Below are 17,700 nucleotides of genomic sequence, written 5' to 3'. Positions count from 1 at the left end.
AAGCACAACTAACTCGTTGACAACAACAATAGGCACAAGTTCTGAATACTTATAGCTCCTTAATGGCCCAATGTCAACTAAAAGATAAAACATTCAACATTAACATTAAAACATATATGATGTACTTAGACATCAACATGTCCACCTTCAAAAAGTAATCCCTTTGTGCAATGGATCAATTTATTATTAGCACATGTAGACTGCAGTATAAAACATAATTAAAAACAAAAACATATGATGATTAATCTATTGAAAATTAGATCTTTCTACAATGTTTTAAAATTAAAAGGGCTTACAAGTTTATATTGCTTAGTTTTTATTCAATATCTCCAAAGCAACATCAGGGATGGCAGCATCTCATTCTTTTATAAAATTCCATTATATTGACAACGATTTGTGTACAAAACAAACAGTCATAATAAGTCGAAATCAATGGCACAACAGTCAACATGGTGTCATTATCTCAATCATCACTTAAACAAACAAATATGTAAGCCAACAATTGCAACTACACAATAACGTCACACTTCCAAAAGAGAGTTATATTTTTCCGAAGAAATTTATCAAAGGTATAAATAAATCCTTTATAACACCAGGAAAAACATATCCCTTTGAATCACACATTGTGTTTTACAATGTCTACTTTTAACACTTTTAGATTTTATAATATGTTCGTACTTGATTCAAAATCTTTTGGAATCTTCCTTCTTAATAATAATTGTATTTGTAAATGCAGTTAATTCGTTGCTTCGTACATATACTTCAGTAACGCTTTTGGTTTAAATACATTGCAGGATGCGTTGAAAGCTAGACATGGCAGCTACAGATAGTACCAATCGTTCAGTTGGTGTGGGGCTATCACCAGAAGACTTCCTCCCAGAACCTCCATCTGAAGACTGGGAATTAAATATACTTCTAGATGACATTGCTCGGGGAATTACTGAAGAAGATCTCAAACGATTAAAATCATATTGTATAGGTAAAAATGAAACTAAATAATCTAAAATTGTAACAAAATTAAATTGTAAGAAAACGATTTTTAATTTGCTTAATAAAGCTAGGAAGATATGTTAGTATATATATTTTTTGCTACTTAACAAATTTTATGATATAAGTATTGATTGATTTGTTCAACTATACTTTTGTAAAAAAAATGAAATATGTGTAAACATCTCTATCTCTTTTTCTATGACCATATAGAACATTTTTGCAATAACAGAAATGTTTTCAGGCTAAAGCAAAACTTTAAGAACTCTTATGCTGTTTTGTCTTTATGTTATACATTTTATCCTCTTACATGTGTGCTATTAATTTACATTATTATTCATTTAGGTGGACCTGGTAAACGAACGCTTTCGGAAATGAAAGATGCTATGGATCTTTTCACATTTACGACAGACTCGCAGGCTAACAAAAGACAACCTAATTGTACTTCAATCGATGCTGTTCCACTTACACAGAAGAGACTTACAGAAAAAGGTTGTTGAGTATGCAAGAAGGCTTGGAAACGTGTTGCACTTTTATACCCCTTCGGATCAACCAGGTATGTGCGCCTCATATTAAGTAACTGCTTTTATTTAAACTGGTGACTAAGTATTCCTCATTTTAGGGTTTACTAATTGTTTACATCAGTGTTTAAGTTATATCAATTTCTTTAACATATATTGATGTTTCTCATATGTGAGATGAATATGATTAAAACAGTTAATGAAAGTAACAAGATACATTTCTTGCAAGTGTATGCACAAAGTGTATCGTTTCCAGTTCATATACAGGAACCATTTCAAGTATTATTTTTTTTTGTTCTTTGATAATAATATTAAAGTTAATGAAAGGAAAGGAGTTGTTGGTTCCGTTTACTGCAGTGCATCGTGTTAAATCATTCTTATTTTAAGAACTGGATGTAAGCATCAGAAACCGTAGATTTGGTCCTGTATTCTTACGCGTATAAATTTAAAAAAAAACATAATGTAAGTACTTTGTTCTTTATGTTGTAGAAAATGGCTACCAACATTTGACAATCCATGTAGAAGGAAGCGTCAATTTTGACAGGATCAAATTAGAAAAACTAAGAGATGGAGTTGCTAGACTTCTATGCATACCTCCTCAATTTGTTGTTGTAGAAGGAATTGAACCAGGCAACAGTTTTCTCATAACATTTTCGATTGCAGAAGAGTATATTGAGTTTGTTTTTATAATGCAGCAAGGGGATGCAGATTTCCTTATAGCCGAAGGTGTTGATTTTGTCAAAGTTAAAGACAAAGTAGTCGACCTTAAAAGTAAGATCTTGTTGTACACTATGACAAAATGTACATGAAATGCATATTTTGTCGTTAATATTGATTCACTTATAGGGTCTTTGCATCGGAACTAAACACATTTATTTAAAACCAGTTGTTGGCATGACACGGGTTATGGTCTTCTCATATATGTTATAATGGTATGATACTAAACCCCTAACGGGAAGGATTGTGCCTGATATTCATATGATGAAATCATAATCTTTCAATCAGTTTAATTGAAGTCTGGAGCTGGCATGTCAGTTAAATGCTAGTAGTCTGTTGTTATTTATGTATTATTGTCATTTTGTTTATTTCCTTTGGTTACATCTCCTGACATCAGACTCGGACTTCTCTTGAACTGAATTTTAAATGTGCATGCGCATTGTTATGCGTTTACTTTTCTACATTGGATAGAGGTATAGGGGGAAGGTTGAGATCTCATAAACATGTTTAATCCCGCCGCATTTTTGCGCCTGTCCCAAGACAGGAGCCTCTGGCCTTTGTTAGTCTTGTATTTTTTTAATTTTAGTTTCTTGTGTACAATTTGGAAAATAGTATGTCGTTCATTATCACTGAACTAGTATATATTTGTTAAAGGCCAGCTGAAGGACGCCACCGGGTGCGAGAATTTCTCACTACATTGAAGACCTGTTGGTGACCTTCTGCAGTTGTTTTTTCTATGGTCGGGTTGTTGTCTCTTTGACACATTCCCCATTTCTATTCTCAATTTTATGATATACTATTAATTTGTATGCCATCTGTTTTCAAAATCAATATATATTATATATATATAAAACGTCTGAATAGTAGTCAACGTTTTCCCCACGAGGGCGCTGGATCGTTACGAGTAACGATACATGTACACAATAAATAAATTATATAAACGCCTAAAAAAATGTACATAACAACTCCAAATACAAAAAAAACTATAAAATCTTGAAATTTATACAATAAAAAAGTCAAACCGAACATCAGTTAAGACTTTTGCACCATTCTAAAAAAATGTTAAAAATGACATAGGTTATATGGATTATTACAACAGAGAGTTCAAATATATGCTTCTAATACAAATAATAATGTGCGATTTGAACTAGCACAATTCTAAAACTTTAACGGGAACGACAATTATAATGGTACAAGCATGATTACGTTAGTAAAATTACCAAATAGACAGCACTGAACGATCTAAAATTTATAAATATTTCAAATTGACAGAGTAAAGTAGCTACAACAAAGTCTGAGTATTTAAACATCGCGAACAAACGACCGTTAAAATGTAATAATAAGTTTTGACTAAGTATAACTAGAAGGACGTGGCTGGGTACTTATACATCCCTAAAAAAAATAAGCAATTTAAATTGGTATCTTTAACAAATTTGTTTAATAGATGAAAAAATTTAAGAAATAGAAACAGAGACTGTAATAGTAAGTAATATAACCTAAATTTGAACCACTACACGGAGTCGAACTACATCTTTTCATTTATTCCATTTGGTGCCAAAGTTGTTAATTTTCTTATCCAAAATCTTTCCCGAGCGAGTCTATCCTTTTTAGACCAAGCAGAGTTGTGGTCAATGGTTTTAATGGTCAGTCGATTGAAATCTGCCTTAGTGTAACCAGGGGATCTCAAATGTCGACTTAGAAGGAGGTCTGGCTGGCATTGGTAGTCGCTAGGATGGCCGTTTATTCGTTTGTGAAACGGATGTTCTTACTCGCCAACATACTGTTTACCACATTTACACTGTAAGAGATACACAACATTTGAAGTCTTGCAATAAACATTGCAAAATATTGTGTATTCTGTACCAGTGGAGTGACTGTTAAAAGTCTGGGTATCCAGTATTTGTTTGCAAGTCAGACATCGTTTGTTTCGGCAACCCATGCAAGAGCCCACAGATGAAGAGCCTGCTTGAGAGGAAAAATCAGCTCTCACCAGCAAGTCTTTAAGGCTTTTGTTCCTACGGAAAGCCATGACAGGTGGCTCGGGAAAGATCTTGGATAGTTTAGAATGTTTTTCGATCTCTTTCCAATTTTCGCGGATTAGGTGAGATAAGTTGTCAAATTTTGGATGGTAAGTCAACACAAACGGCACCTTCTTGTTGACCTTTTTGTCTTTATATTGTAAAAGCTCATTTCGGCTGATGTTGTTAGCACCAGTAAAACCTTTATCAATGTCTTTTCTTTTGTAGCCCCGATGTTTAAGGTGACCGCGAAGTTCTTGTAGAAATTTTTTTTTTCAATATTGTTGGTGGAGCAAATCCTTTTTATTCGTATGACCTGGCTGTAGGGAATGCTCTTGGTGCAGTGTTTGGGATGACAACTCAAAGGAGATAGATATTGATGTTTGTCTGTAGGCTTGCAATACAGATATGTTTCAATCCCTCAATTGCGATGTAGAGTCAAGAAATGTGATCTTAGAGTCAGAGATTTCATATGTGAATTTTATTGAGGGATTGGCATCGTTGGCATGATGAATGAACACATTTAGTTCTTGTTCAGTATTGTCCCACTTCATGTCAATATCGTCGATAAATCGGAACCAAGAGAGGGGTTGATGAAGAGATGAATTGAGAATTCTCTGTTCTAATTTCCCCATACAAATATTGGCATAAGACGGGGCCATCTTTGTTCCCATTGCTGTTCCATTAACTTGGAGGAAGTGGTCACCGTTGAATGTATATATATATATATATTAAAAATTAAATACACAAAAAGAGTTTTAAAAGCAGCATTGTCTAGCGCTTTCATCCATCTTGGGACTTTTCAAGACTATGAACGTCGTTATGGACGTCGTTATGGGGAACACATTAGTATTATGACGTAACGTCATTGTTCGTAAAATTTTAGTAGTATGACGCAACGTTATTGTTCATGTAACTATTAAGCATTAAGCTTGGCGTCAAACACTTTTATAAATTTTCTTTCTAGTTCTTTACGGTATTCTTCTGTTGGTTCCGTACATTTAAAGAACGGGAAAAATTTGAATTTTCCTCCCGCACAAATGTCTAAATGTTCGCTCAACGGAATTTGTCTGTATTCGGGTTGCCGTATTTGCTGTTTATGGATCCTGACCCGTTCACACACACTATTTCCTGTGGAGTATGTTCCAGAGACAATTATATTTACTTAGAAATCGGCAGTGTGAACGGGTCATGATCCATAAACAGCAAATACGGCAACCCGAATACAGACAAATTCCGTTGAGCGTTAATATATAATTCTGTACACCGCTTGAAAAGAAACTATATATATATATAAAATGACTGAATAAATAGTCAACGATAAATCTTACGGGGCGATGGATCATATAAACATGATGCAGTACACTACATAATATAATATATAACAAGTCTAAAAGAATACAACATCACCAAAAACACAATAAAACGAACAATATGTTAGATATTTCGGATAACAGATATCCTTCATATAACAGGTATAAATCAAGATTTTGATAGAGTCTTAATTTGAATTGACATGATTCATTTGTCATCGTGCAATTACCGAAGAAGGATATCTGTTATCCGAAATATCTAACATATTGTTCGTTTTATTGTGTTTTTGGTGATGTTGTATTCTTTTACACTAAAAAGTGTACATAACAACACCAATAACATAAAATGGAACTATAATGTAATTATTTATTAATATTTCGGATAACAGATATCCTTCATCGGTATATATGATTGTGATGTTGAATGAATCATTGATTAGTCTACTTAGATTAAGCTGTTACAATCTTGAAACTTATACAAATAACAAAGTCAACTTTGGCACCAAACGATTACTTTTTAAAGTTGATTAGGAAAGGATTATATTTCATTTATAATTGTGAAAAATATTATTCAGATAGACAATTATAATATATTCATTTATTTCTAATTGATTAAATAGTGAATTATTTACTGTACATCTTAATGTAATATCCCTTACGGTCCAAATACTCATATGGTCTGCAACATTATCATTTTTGAACATCCTATATCTTAATCCAAAACAGCCTTGACATCAACTAATGTTATGTTATTTTCCAATGTTCATTTCTCGTAGTGTTGTGTCACATGCTATTAATGTACCATGTTTATATTTTAAAACCAATAACAATTGAATTGAATTGGGTTTACATTTTATGACGATTAATAACCAAAAACATTTGATTTACTATCTAGCTATAGTTAGTGTTTGTGAGGGTCAATTCATCTCCATCGTTATCTTTCCATGTTTTCCACATACAATAATCATTTTTCTATGTTTTCCAGGCTTACAGAAAGAACAATCTAGAGAAGATGTACTAGCAATAAAGCATGAAATGAAGTCATTTACAACGCGAATTCAAGCATTGGAATCAGATTTAGATGATACACAGGCTCAACTGATTAAAGTGGAAAGACTAAAGAAGTGGTATAAAACTGAAAATTCGAAATTCAAGCAAACTTGTCAGACAAATTATTTCATATCAGTAATGGTGCGAACATTATGGTTTTACGCGCTTTACTTAAAAGTATTCAAGCCATTTGAAAAGCTTTCTACGAAGGCAGCATATGCTTTTTTTCAGTGTATGCTTAGGGAAACACGGAGACTTAACTATGATTCAAATGTTATAAAATCATTGATAGAGGCTAATGCAATGATGATTAAAGCAAAAGTTTCAGAAGATTTGAATGTCCACCTTCTAAAGCAAAGAGCTCAATTAAATGAGATGGCGTCAAGGATTAACTTTTTGGAATATGAAAAAGAAAAACTTGCTTATTACCTGGATATTGGAGAACGTGCACCTATTTTGTCCCAAAGAGAAGAATTCTGGTTGCGAACACTGGAAAGACCATTCATGCGACCAGGAGTACCAGTACCTGTAATTTCAGGTATACTTGATTAAAATTCCTTCTTACTGTTTTCTTTCTAGAATTGATTTGTTGAAATTTACTGAAATTCATTTAAAGAGAAAATATATAATCTATGTATAATGGTTAAAAAAAAGTTATCAAAGGTACCAGGATTATAATTTAGTACGCCAGACGCGCGTTTCGTCTACACAAGACTCATCAGTGTTAACATGATTTACCCTTAACATACAAAATATATGTACCTTCCATGTAAGCAGCAACCTTCTTTCAAACTAATATGTTATCGAAAACCCAACTTGATTTCATATCGAATCAATGATATCTGTGATAATAATATTAGAAATTTTCTTCGTGCTAAGTGTTCATAAAGAATCAAATTTAACCGCTTGAATTTGTCGAAAAGATTAAGTACTTTATGTTTTAATAGTGGTGACAATGTTCATTGTCTGAAGGGGAAAATATTCTTGTAAGTCATCAAACATTTTTCTAATATGTTACAATTTTTGTATAAAACGCAGGGAAAAAACTCGCGAACAGTTCTAACTCAATTCTTCATACAACAATTATAGAATTTAAACGGATATGTTTATAGTAAGAACATTTGTTATTTTTTGGAAAATAAATACTTACTTTTCATTTGTATTTATCTTTTACATTCTAAATATTGGGCACATTTGATGGGCTTATCACCTTGTTCATAAGCATCTATTTAATTAATATTTTAGGTTATATAAAGCCCCTTCATATCGTTTTTCTCTGCATAATTTTTTATTCAATTTTTTGTTTAATTTCAATCAAAAGCGACAATTGAAATTTCCGATCCCGAACTTCAGGTTATATTGACCAAACTGTCCAAGGAACTTAAGAAAAAAGACAGGAACAAATTGCTACAATTCTTGCCAGATGGGGAAAAGAGGAAAATAGAAAAAACACCAAATACCTTATTACAGGCATTATGGGAAAAAGAAAGAAGGAAATCAAATGGTCGATCAACTTTAGGTGAGTTCGAATTAAAATCTTGGTATCTATGATGAGTTTATTTATTTCAAACGTTTTGAAAAAGATATATTTTGTATCCTTGAAAATATTAGAATTCTAGAAATTATACATTTAGAATATTTTGTTTAACAGAACATTAACATCGTCAAAATTGGACTTAATCGATAGAAAATACCTGAATTAGATACATCAATACGACATATATAAACGGTTCACCGAAAAGAATCTAGATCTCGTATGGTCAACAATAATGTATAGCTCCAGGTTGATAATTATTCATTCTACATAACAACTAATTTCAACAGTGAAGAGAAAAAACAAAATATTGTCCGATTTAAGACAAAAGTGTATGATTTGTCCTAGGCTTTAGATTTTCGAACTGACCATGAGATTCGCTGCATTGATATGTTTACATGGTTGATTGTGTTTGTCACACAAGTACACACTCAAGATTTGAGATTTAAGGACGGAAAACAAACAGAACTTAAATAGGTCTATAGATCACACAAGGTCAACCAATAATTATTGGAATGCGACTGCAATACAGATTCTTAGATCACGAACGTTCATATAATACTCGTAAACAGCAATCTACAAATTTAGTCCGGCAGAGGTCGGAGTATACAACTACAGCCTAGCGATAATTGTTGGGATGTTAATATATGATAAGACACCCAAGCGCAGGTAAATGTGGGTATACCTTTATAATATTTTAGTTATTTCCCTCATCTTTTTCGTCTTCTTTCCCTTCTAAAACAAACTTTGTTATTCTATTGTTTTATGAAGATGTGTGGTTCTATGCTATCATGAAAGAAATCAGCAGACTAGATTTACACAATCAATTTCGTGAAATGGTTGAGGCAATCATGATTCAGCGACCAAATGGAGACAAAAAGCCTAAGACGTCGTCCACCACTTCAAGATCTCCTGGACCTTATAAGAGTCCAGGTAGAAGGCAACGTCGTAGAGTTAATAGTACTCCTGGCACATCTGGTATGGCTCACACTGATTCGGATCAATCATCTGGATTTGGTGAGATGGAGCAGAAAAGTGAAAGCAGTTTAACTGAATTCCAGATTTTGAATAATAAAATGCAAAGAATAGAGGATAAATTAGAAAATTTAACTTCAATGAACTCGAGAGAGGAGTATAAATTTTCACCGTTTACGAAAGATACAGAAAGTACATTTTCATCGATCCCGTCGTACATTCCTAAACTTAAATAATGAATACTCATCGTAATTTTTGACTTCTATTTTTGATGCCATGAATCATGAACATTAATTCGCTACATCATTAAATAATATAAGTTTTCCTTGTTACAAACAGAGCATTCACTTTCAGCTTCTTGTTTTGATTTTATTATTTCCTACTAATGTTACAGTTTTCGTTTATTTGTTTTTACTTTGTTATAGAAAATAATGTGTTAAACAGACATTTGCATACCAAAATCTGTGATTATACTATAACGGAGCTTTTGTGTACTATTGTTAAACTATCATAAACATTAGCCATTAAACACAATGGGTGTTTATAAATTTGATTTTCATAATAATAGTTAGAAGGGATCCGTAGATATTTTTTATTTTTAAAAGCAAGGAGCGATAGAGAATGATAAAACACGAAAATATATGTGTAACCCATAGCTAGATGAAAATAAATCTGTGGTTGCCATGAATTATTAAGATTCGTATAAGACAAATACGTAATTATAGTCATTCGTGATTGTCCATTACCTATGAAACTTATTTTGCTGTTTATAATATTATTATTACCATAATGTTATACTATTCACATCCTTATTTCAATCTCATTTAATAACATTCCGAGGGGTATACAAATATTTTAAATGTTCGGTGTGTTTATATATGACACCGGAAGCATGCATATGACTTCCCCTAAAGTGTGTCGCATGTATATTATTACATAGACATTTCGAAGAACTAAAATCATTCGCGGGTTTCGGTTGGGTTCGTGTTTTTTGTCTTTTGGTCATTTTTTGGATTGTATTTGTCATTGTATTGTCAGTTTGTTTTTAATTGTATTTGTCATTGTATTGTCAGTTTGTTTTTAATTGTAAGTTTAATATCCCTATGGTATATATTGCTTCTCTTTAGACTTAGTCATGTTAGCGAAGAGTACCAATATGTAATGTCGTGTAGCTATTTCAATGTAAGAAAATCTGCTATTAAAAATGTTGTCTTAAAGAGGAAAAATACTTTGGTCAAATTTATTTTTCAGACAATGAAGACTTATATGAAAACTCAAAAATCATATTATCTGATTATAATTTGAAACATAAAAACATGTGTTACCTGTAAAACACTAATATATGAAAACCACTTTTTCCTCTCCAGTTTTAAAAAATGATAAAAAATATACTTGAGAAACGCAACAGTTGATTTGCTTTTTAGTTTAACATTCTAAGATACACATCACGCATGAAATACAAAATTGAATATAAAGTTGATACATTTTCCCATTATCTTAGGTACGTTTGAAATTCGAAAGTTGAATTCATTACGTCACATTTAACACTTAAAGCATGTGGTCTGTACTAAAATCCTGTTTTTCTCTTAAGTATTGGTCGTGTCAAAAATCCCTAAATGATTAATAAAAGGTTTACTAATTCTTTTTGGAATATTTTTAGTCAAGTTTTCCTCCTCTTCATTTGGTCATTTCCACCAAAATGAGTTTGTTTTGCAGTAATTCGGTGTATACTGCAATCTTTATGTTAAACAATTCTGTAATGGAATATGCACAGTGTAGATACTATTCTGTACGCTTTCCGGAAGTCGCGATTTTCGAAGCGAGAACGTTTTGGATCACATTTTAAATTTGTCGAAAATACTATATTAAACGGTAAGATGTTCATCTGTACATTGCTTAATGATTAATTCAGCTGACATCGATATTCACAAATGATTTGTAATTAAATTTAGCACATTCATTATTCGTATCTTTGCCTTAATTAAGAGATTTCCAAGTGCATCACTAAGGAAAATCAGTCGGTGAACCTAAATACAATCTTTTTGCACTCTTACTGTACAAATTAACGTAAAATCCAGACTTAATTTACTAAATAGAGTATATTTTAAGTGGTGGTAAAAGTTTCAGCCAGATCTTTGAAGCCAGAAATAAGAAAATTACACTTGTTTGAATTTCTCACTGTACGATCAGTCGAGCTTGTATATTTTGAAACTGTATGATCAGTCTTTATTTCACTGTATTCTAGTAGTGATTTCAAAGTTATTTACGATACATAAGAAGATGTCATTTTTCTAAATAACACAAATATATTTTAATAAATGCACATCCTGTAAACTTTTCAAACATGTTTTAGCTTGATAGGGTGTACTCGACTTACTACATTAAGTATAAGGATGTTTGAATGTGGCTGAAATAAGAAGAAGGTTAAAATTTGTTTGTTTATAGAAGTTTCAGGAATGTCCTCCGTTATACTTAAAATTGTACAAACACACAGATTTAATTGTTACTATATAAAAATGCATGAATTTACAAACATTCGAGGCCGTACTGTAGCCTATAATTGATCACAGTTCCTTCACTTTGTTTTTGGATGTAGATCTGTCTCTTTCACACTCAATTGTACACCACTTTGTAAAGCGATGGTTTATAGTGATAATGATGTCCGTCTTTCCGTTCGTCCGTTGGACTGGAACAACATGTTTCGCCGGTTTTGCAAGCGCATCTCCTCATAAACCATTTAATATACATTGGGGTTTCCAGACATTTTTAAATGGAGAGGGGGTCCAATCCAGGAGAAAAGAGGATTCCAAATATATGTTCCCATACAAATGCATTGAAAGTTAAAAAAGAGTTTCAAACCGCCGGATCCCAATTTTCTTGAATCCGTCACTGGTATAACTATTAATTATTTTTTACTTGGATTCCGTATCATAAATTATAATATAAAAAAGAAGATGCGGTATGATTGCCAATGAGTCAACCGTCCACAAGAGATCAAAATGACACAGCTATTAACAAATATAGGCCACCGTATGGCCTTCAACAATAAGCAAAGCCAATACCACAAAGTCGGCTATAAAATGCCCCGAAATGACAATGTAAAACAATTCAAACGAGAAAATGAACGGCCTTATTTATATAAAAAAAAGGGATATATTTCTTATTTTATTAAAAATATTTTAAGGGGTTTCTTTATATAAGATACGGACTTGAACATTGCATTATATGGGGGCACCCATCAGGTATTTCCAACTGTGACCTCCAAAACGAATTGTTAAACTTTTCTAAAATCGCTCCATTTTTAATCTATTAATGTACTATGGACCTTCTATTTCGAATTTTTTGTAAAAATATTTTTGATGTTTCTCTATCTAAAATACAGACTTTGTCATAACCTCATATTGGGCGTACCTATTTTATATCCACAACTTCCTTAAGACACTTGTCATAAATTAATGAATATTTTTCAGATTCCTTATCATTTAATTCAATTGTGTACCTCTTATTTTGGTTATTCGAAAAATCATCAGTTTTTTAGTTCCATGATATGGACTTTCCCACTACCTTATTGGGTGGTACCCGCTTACTATACGCAACTTTCAAAAACTTACCATATACTAGTACTAGTATTAATAAAAGTATAAACTTTCTCATTTTCGTTATTAAATGATGCCCCTGTGTACCTATAATTTAGTTTTTCTGGTGGTTTATTTTTTTCCAAAACATGGACTATAGAAGTGGCGGGGTATTATTTCGTTAATTCTTTCCTCAATACCTAAAGTTTTTAAACAAAGCTTTCTCTATCTATTTTTTGTCATTTTAAAAGAGACATGCTTGATGTATGTAATCACCAATTGGTCAACGGTAGACGGTGTAAATAGTCTTAAAAATGTAATAGTTAAACAGATAACTGCAACGACACACTAATACAAAGTCCACAAGCGAATCATGTATTGCTTTATAGGCATTTGATTTTAAGTAAGACTGACGAAACAAAAATATAATTATTGTGCCGTCTACAAAAATCATCAGAAATATATTTGTATTGTCTGATGAAAGAAATTACACGTTATAGTTCCATGGACATAATCATAAATTATATCACATAGACACGTATATACCTTCAAATTGCCGTTGTTTTTCAGTCAAGGTCGTTAAAAACTTCCATTTGTTGTTGTTTTTTTCTTCAAAATCACGACTGGTCATACAGACAAAAAATCTGAAATCGCTACTAGAATACAGTCAGTTTTAGACTGATCGTACAGTAATTTATTTTGGGATCCTCAATGAAAACATATTTTATATTTGAAATACGAACATTCTACTTAAATACGGTAGGAATATTGAAACAGTATATATTTTACTGTAAACTGATGCAAATATTTGCAATAAAAGATCATTTGCTTTGTACTACGAGAGCAAAATTGTCAATCGATTTCACTTTTTTCTATGAAGTTGGTGTGATGCACGCGTATATTTTATATTCTACTGCATGTTTTTGTTACAGTTACTGATATTTATGATGTTGTACATACATTTAAGATGTGCAAAGCACTTTATAGATATAGGAGTAAACAAATGATGAGAAAAGGCACCCAAAACAAAACCGTTCTGTTAGCCAGTTTGAAATCCTCGCTTCGAAAATCGCGACTTCCGGATAGCGTACAGAATAGTATTCTACACTGTGTATGTGGCCTTTAAGCATTCGAGAAATAAAACTGACGCCGAAGCCATAATACTCTGTTGCAATTGACGTTGGCTTATTTGATTAAAACGACGTAACGTTGAACTACAGGTTGATCGGGTCCATGTGGTCACTTACGAGTTAAGACTACCTTCTCTGAAGTTTCAGAAACCTAAAGGTAATTTTAAAGATCGAAATTATTCTCAAAAGAACGTGTACTTAATTTTGTTTGTAAATTTCTAACGATTTAATTATAATTTTGTTTTCTCAATTGTGACAAAAGGAACATCAACAATTTCCGAATTGAGAAACTTGGCAATGGATCCAAGGAAATATTAAACGAAAAAACAATCATATTAAAAAACATGTATTCTCTTCTATTGCGCGCCAAGAAACTCGTGCGACGTCAAAAATTCCGCGATGTTTGATTGTCTGGGGAAATTTAGATATTGATTTTTTTTTTATTCAAAAAGGAGTACAGGAAGCGTGATAAGCAATGAAATTAGTATAAGTCATGAATTTATGAAAAAATAATCAAAAGATGTTTTGCGTCAGTACAGATATGAAACTTGTTAATGACATTGCAATAGATTATCCTATACACATTGTTATTTCTGACACTGAAAAACTAGAAGTCCTCCTAAAATCTACATATATATACCAAGTAAATAAGAATACGTTCCTTAATAAACAGTATTGAGATCTGATGACATGGGACTCGTCTTCTTAAATTTTTTATTGTACTTTCATATGTGTATTCAAATCATGTATTTTGTTGGTGTGGTTTATTGTTTGTATTTGTACAATGTTTTTTTCATGTGATAATAAAATCTATTATTTTTCATCTCATGCAAGACTATATCGGTCGTCCTGGTTATAAAAATATGTATTTGGTGTTTTATTCATTCAAGCATCTTTGACACATCCCTTATTGCTTTATCTCTCGTGAAGCTCCTTTTTTGAAGCAATTTAACCGAACTTTACATAAGTTATGACTTTAGTTAAACTATAAGCAAAAGACATTTTCTGGCACTAGTATTTCAATTAAATAAATGGAGAAAATGATTTTGTTTTGCCTAAACTATTTAAATATTTAAATATTTAAGATGAATAACGGTACAGAAAACCTTTAAATATGCAAAAGAAAGATTACTATCAAATTATACAAACGTTTGAATGAACCGTCATTGCATTTTCATCAATGAATAAAAATAACCTTACGAAGTTCATTATGCTATGCCCTGTATAGAAAAAAGAAGATGTGGTATGAGTCACTTCCAAGTCACAGTGTGTAAAAAGTAAACCATTATAGGTCAAAGTACGGCCTTCAACACGAAACCTCGCTCACATACACAAATTAACAGCAATATATATAGGGCCCCAAAACGACTAGTGTAAATCATTTCATTCAGGAAAACCAACTGTCTTATTATACAAAAAAATATGAACCAAACCAACAAACTACACAAACGGAACAGTGAAATAAAAGAATAGCAAAATTCATCAAACCTACAAGTCTATTAGCTCACATAAAAATATATATATCAATCGGAGAACTTTTATGAAGTGGTAATTTTACAACGTAGATGGCAATATCGGGAACAAGCAATCTTGTCACAGCAGTATCAATTAAACTACAAACCAAGGACATTTAGAGACAAACACAGAAATTTGTCAGGTACGTGGAAACGTTGAACAACATAACTTTGAAATACATGATGTGGCCAAGTTTAAGACAGATATGGTGGAACATATTATTGAGTAACCAACTAATCCCACCAAAGTGGTTCTTTGCGAATCGCAATGCAAGGGATGGCAGGACCCGAGGCCTTTCGTGTTAATAACCTTATTAGTTGTTACCACATTGCTCTAGGAATATCGTTTGCCAACGCGATTTTTGTCACATTCATAACTTTGGAGGTAAACTTAATTATTTCGTTGCCAATCAAGAGGAAAAAACTGTAAAACATGCGACAATAGAATTTAATGCGACTGTCGTACAAGTGAGAGGTTGAGTACTATAAAACAGGTTAAATCTACCATTTTCTACATAAGAAAATGCCTGTACCAAGTCAGAAATATGACAGCTGGTATCCCTAAGTTTGATGTATTTGATCTTTTGATTTCGCTATTTGATTACGGACTTTCCGTTTTGAATTTTCCTCGGAGTTTAGGTTCTTTTGTGATTTTACTTTTTTTCTATCAAAGCTCGCCAGGAAACAATCCCTCGATTAGGAAGTAACCATTTAACTTCAAGGAGGGTGGGCTATGTTTTCTGTTGTCTGAGCGCAAACGTTTTTTTTCAACGCTTTCAGTCATTTTTTTTCAAACTTTAACACTATAAGGTGGTAAAAAGTTCATTGATAATACATTTTTGTCATCTGCTCGACAATAAAAATATTTTATTCGAAAAAGAAAAACAGACCCCTCCTCTTTGAAGTTGAATGGTCGTTCCTTTATGTAAATGACCATCACATGGAATTTCGTTCTGCTTTTTCTACATTCCAAGACGACCTTCGAATTGTTCAAACAAATATTTAAAACGTTGCCTTTACACATACTTTCTACCTCTTTGTACTGAACCAGTTATCTGATTAATCCATGTTCTTGTCTAAAGACTGTATTTTCTAATTCCCGCGTCATATTGTCCCGATTTTTAAATACGATGGACACCCGAATGCTAAAATTGCAAGTTCGTACGAAGTTGGTCCCGATCTCGTTAAAATACCAAAAAGTGACCGAAGCAAGTACGATGAATAACGAAGTCTATACGATGATGCCGAAATTATTTACGATAGCAAAAGATAGACATACGAAGGTTAACCGAAGACGGGTATTTAAACTTCATATCTCAGCCGAATCCTACACGATGGATCACGAAGGCTACACGATGGATTACGAAGGCTACACGATGGATTACGATGATGTCTCGATGGCTATACGATGTCTAAAAGACGTCGTGTGCGTGTAGATAAAATTGTTATGGACACTCTAGAACCAAAATACTCAAAACTTGGTATGGTGTTACGCGTTAAGAATATCTTAAGAGCTATTGACTTTAAAGTTCAAAGGTCAAGGTCACAGTGGAAGTTGTAATACAAGGCAATATCACCCTTGTGGACACTCTAAAACCAATATGCTTCAAAAGATTTTAACCACATTTGGTATATTGTTCCTCCTTGTAATGATCTGACAGTTTTTACGTTCAAGGCCAAAGGTCAATGTCATGCAGATGGACTTGTTATTTCTCCTTGAAATAGCATAAAACACAGGAAATTGGTTGCTAATTTTTTTACATGCAGGTTCTAAAGACAGTATTAAAGGTATTTCCAGTTACGGAATGTTTTGATTGATTTCTAAAAAAATAGTTTATGTATCAAATATGCATATTCAATATACCATTTTCTGCATGTGTCATATACAAATATAGTGTCCATATTTGTCCCCAATATGTTACATACGAAGGGATTTCACGCTCGGCATTGCCTTGTTTGAACTTTAAAATGTGTGCACTAGTCTGAATAATCACCCATAATATGCCCATGTTTACTGATCTATCTTAAAGGTAAGGTTATGGGTTCGTTGATCCCTTTTATTCAAAAAGAGCTCTTTCCAGGAGAATATCATAATAATATAGACAAAAGGAAGGATATGGGGAAAGCAACAAATGCGGCAAAATATAACATATAGAAAACAAAATGGTTATGGAGTAAACATTCGTGTGACAGCAACTCAGACGATACATAAAAAATCAGAATAATGAAGAAAAAGTTGGTTTCCCTATATACGTGTACATGCAGTGTTGGTGTACGAGGCGCGTTTATGATTTTCATTATGTTACTTGATATGAAAAGTTGACAAAAAATAATATTTTACTTGTAAAAGTAAATCCTGAACCTGT

At 32.4% G+C, this 17,700-nt stretch overlaps 1 protein-coding gene across 1 annotated transcript; it reads left to right on the top strand.

Moving 5' to 3' along the window:
* Positions 1 to 1,353: 1,353 nt before the first annotated feature.
* LOC134681895 (uncharacterized) lies at positions 1,354 to 10,163 on the top strand. Its single transcript, XM_063541534.1, has 5 exons — positions 1,354 to 1,543; positions 1,998 to 2,279; positions 6,542 to 7,144; positions 7,928 to 8,125; positions 8,912 to 10,163. Exons 1-5 carry the CDS (start codon positions 1,369 to 1,371, stop codon positions 9,349 to 9,351), a joined length of 1,698 nt encoding a protein of 565 aa, XP_063397604.1. The 5' UTR covers positions 1,354 to 1,368; the 3' UTR covers positions 9,352 to 10,163.
* The last annotated feature ends 7,537 nt before the right edge of the window (positions 10,164 to 17,700 follow it).

The sequence above is a fragment of the Mytilus trossulus genome, chromosome 8, assembly GCF_036588685.1.
Source record: "Mytilus trossulus isolate FHL-02 chromosome 8, PNRI_Mtr1.1.1.hap1, whole genome shotgun sequence".
NCBI classification, from domain to species: domain Eukaryota; kingdom Metazoa; phylum Mollusca; class Bivalvia; order Mytilida; family Mytilidae; genus Mytilus; species Mytilus trossulus.
The sequence above is the reverse complement of the archived record's forward strand: the minus strand, read 5'-3'. Positions and strand labels throughout refer to the sequence as shown.

Bases quoted from the DNA above. Each gene is read 5' to 3' on its own strand.
- LOC134681895 (XM_063541534.1), top strand. From the start codon at position 1,369: ATGCTATGGATCTTTTCACATTTACGACAGACTCGCAGGCTAACAAAA. The intron at 1,544-1,997 runs GTATGTGCGCCT...TTTATGTTGTAG, and splicing joins TACCCCTTCGGATCAACCAG to AAAATGGCTACCAACATTTG. The intron at 2,280-6,541 runs GTAAGATCTTGT...TATGTTTTCCAG, and splicing joins CAAAGTAGTCGACCTTAAAA to GCTTACAGAAAGAACAATCT.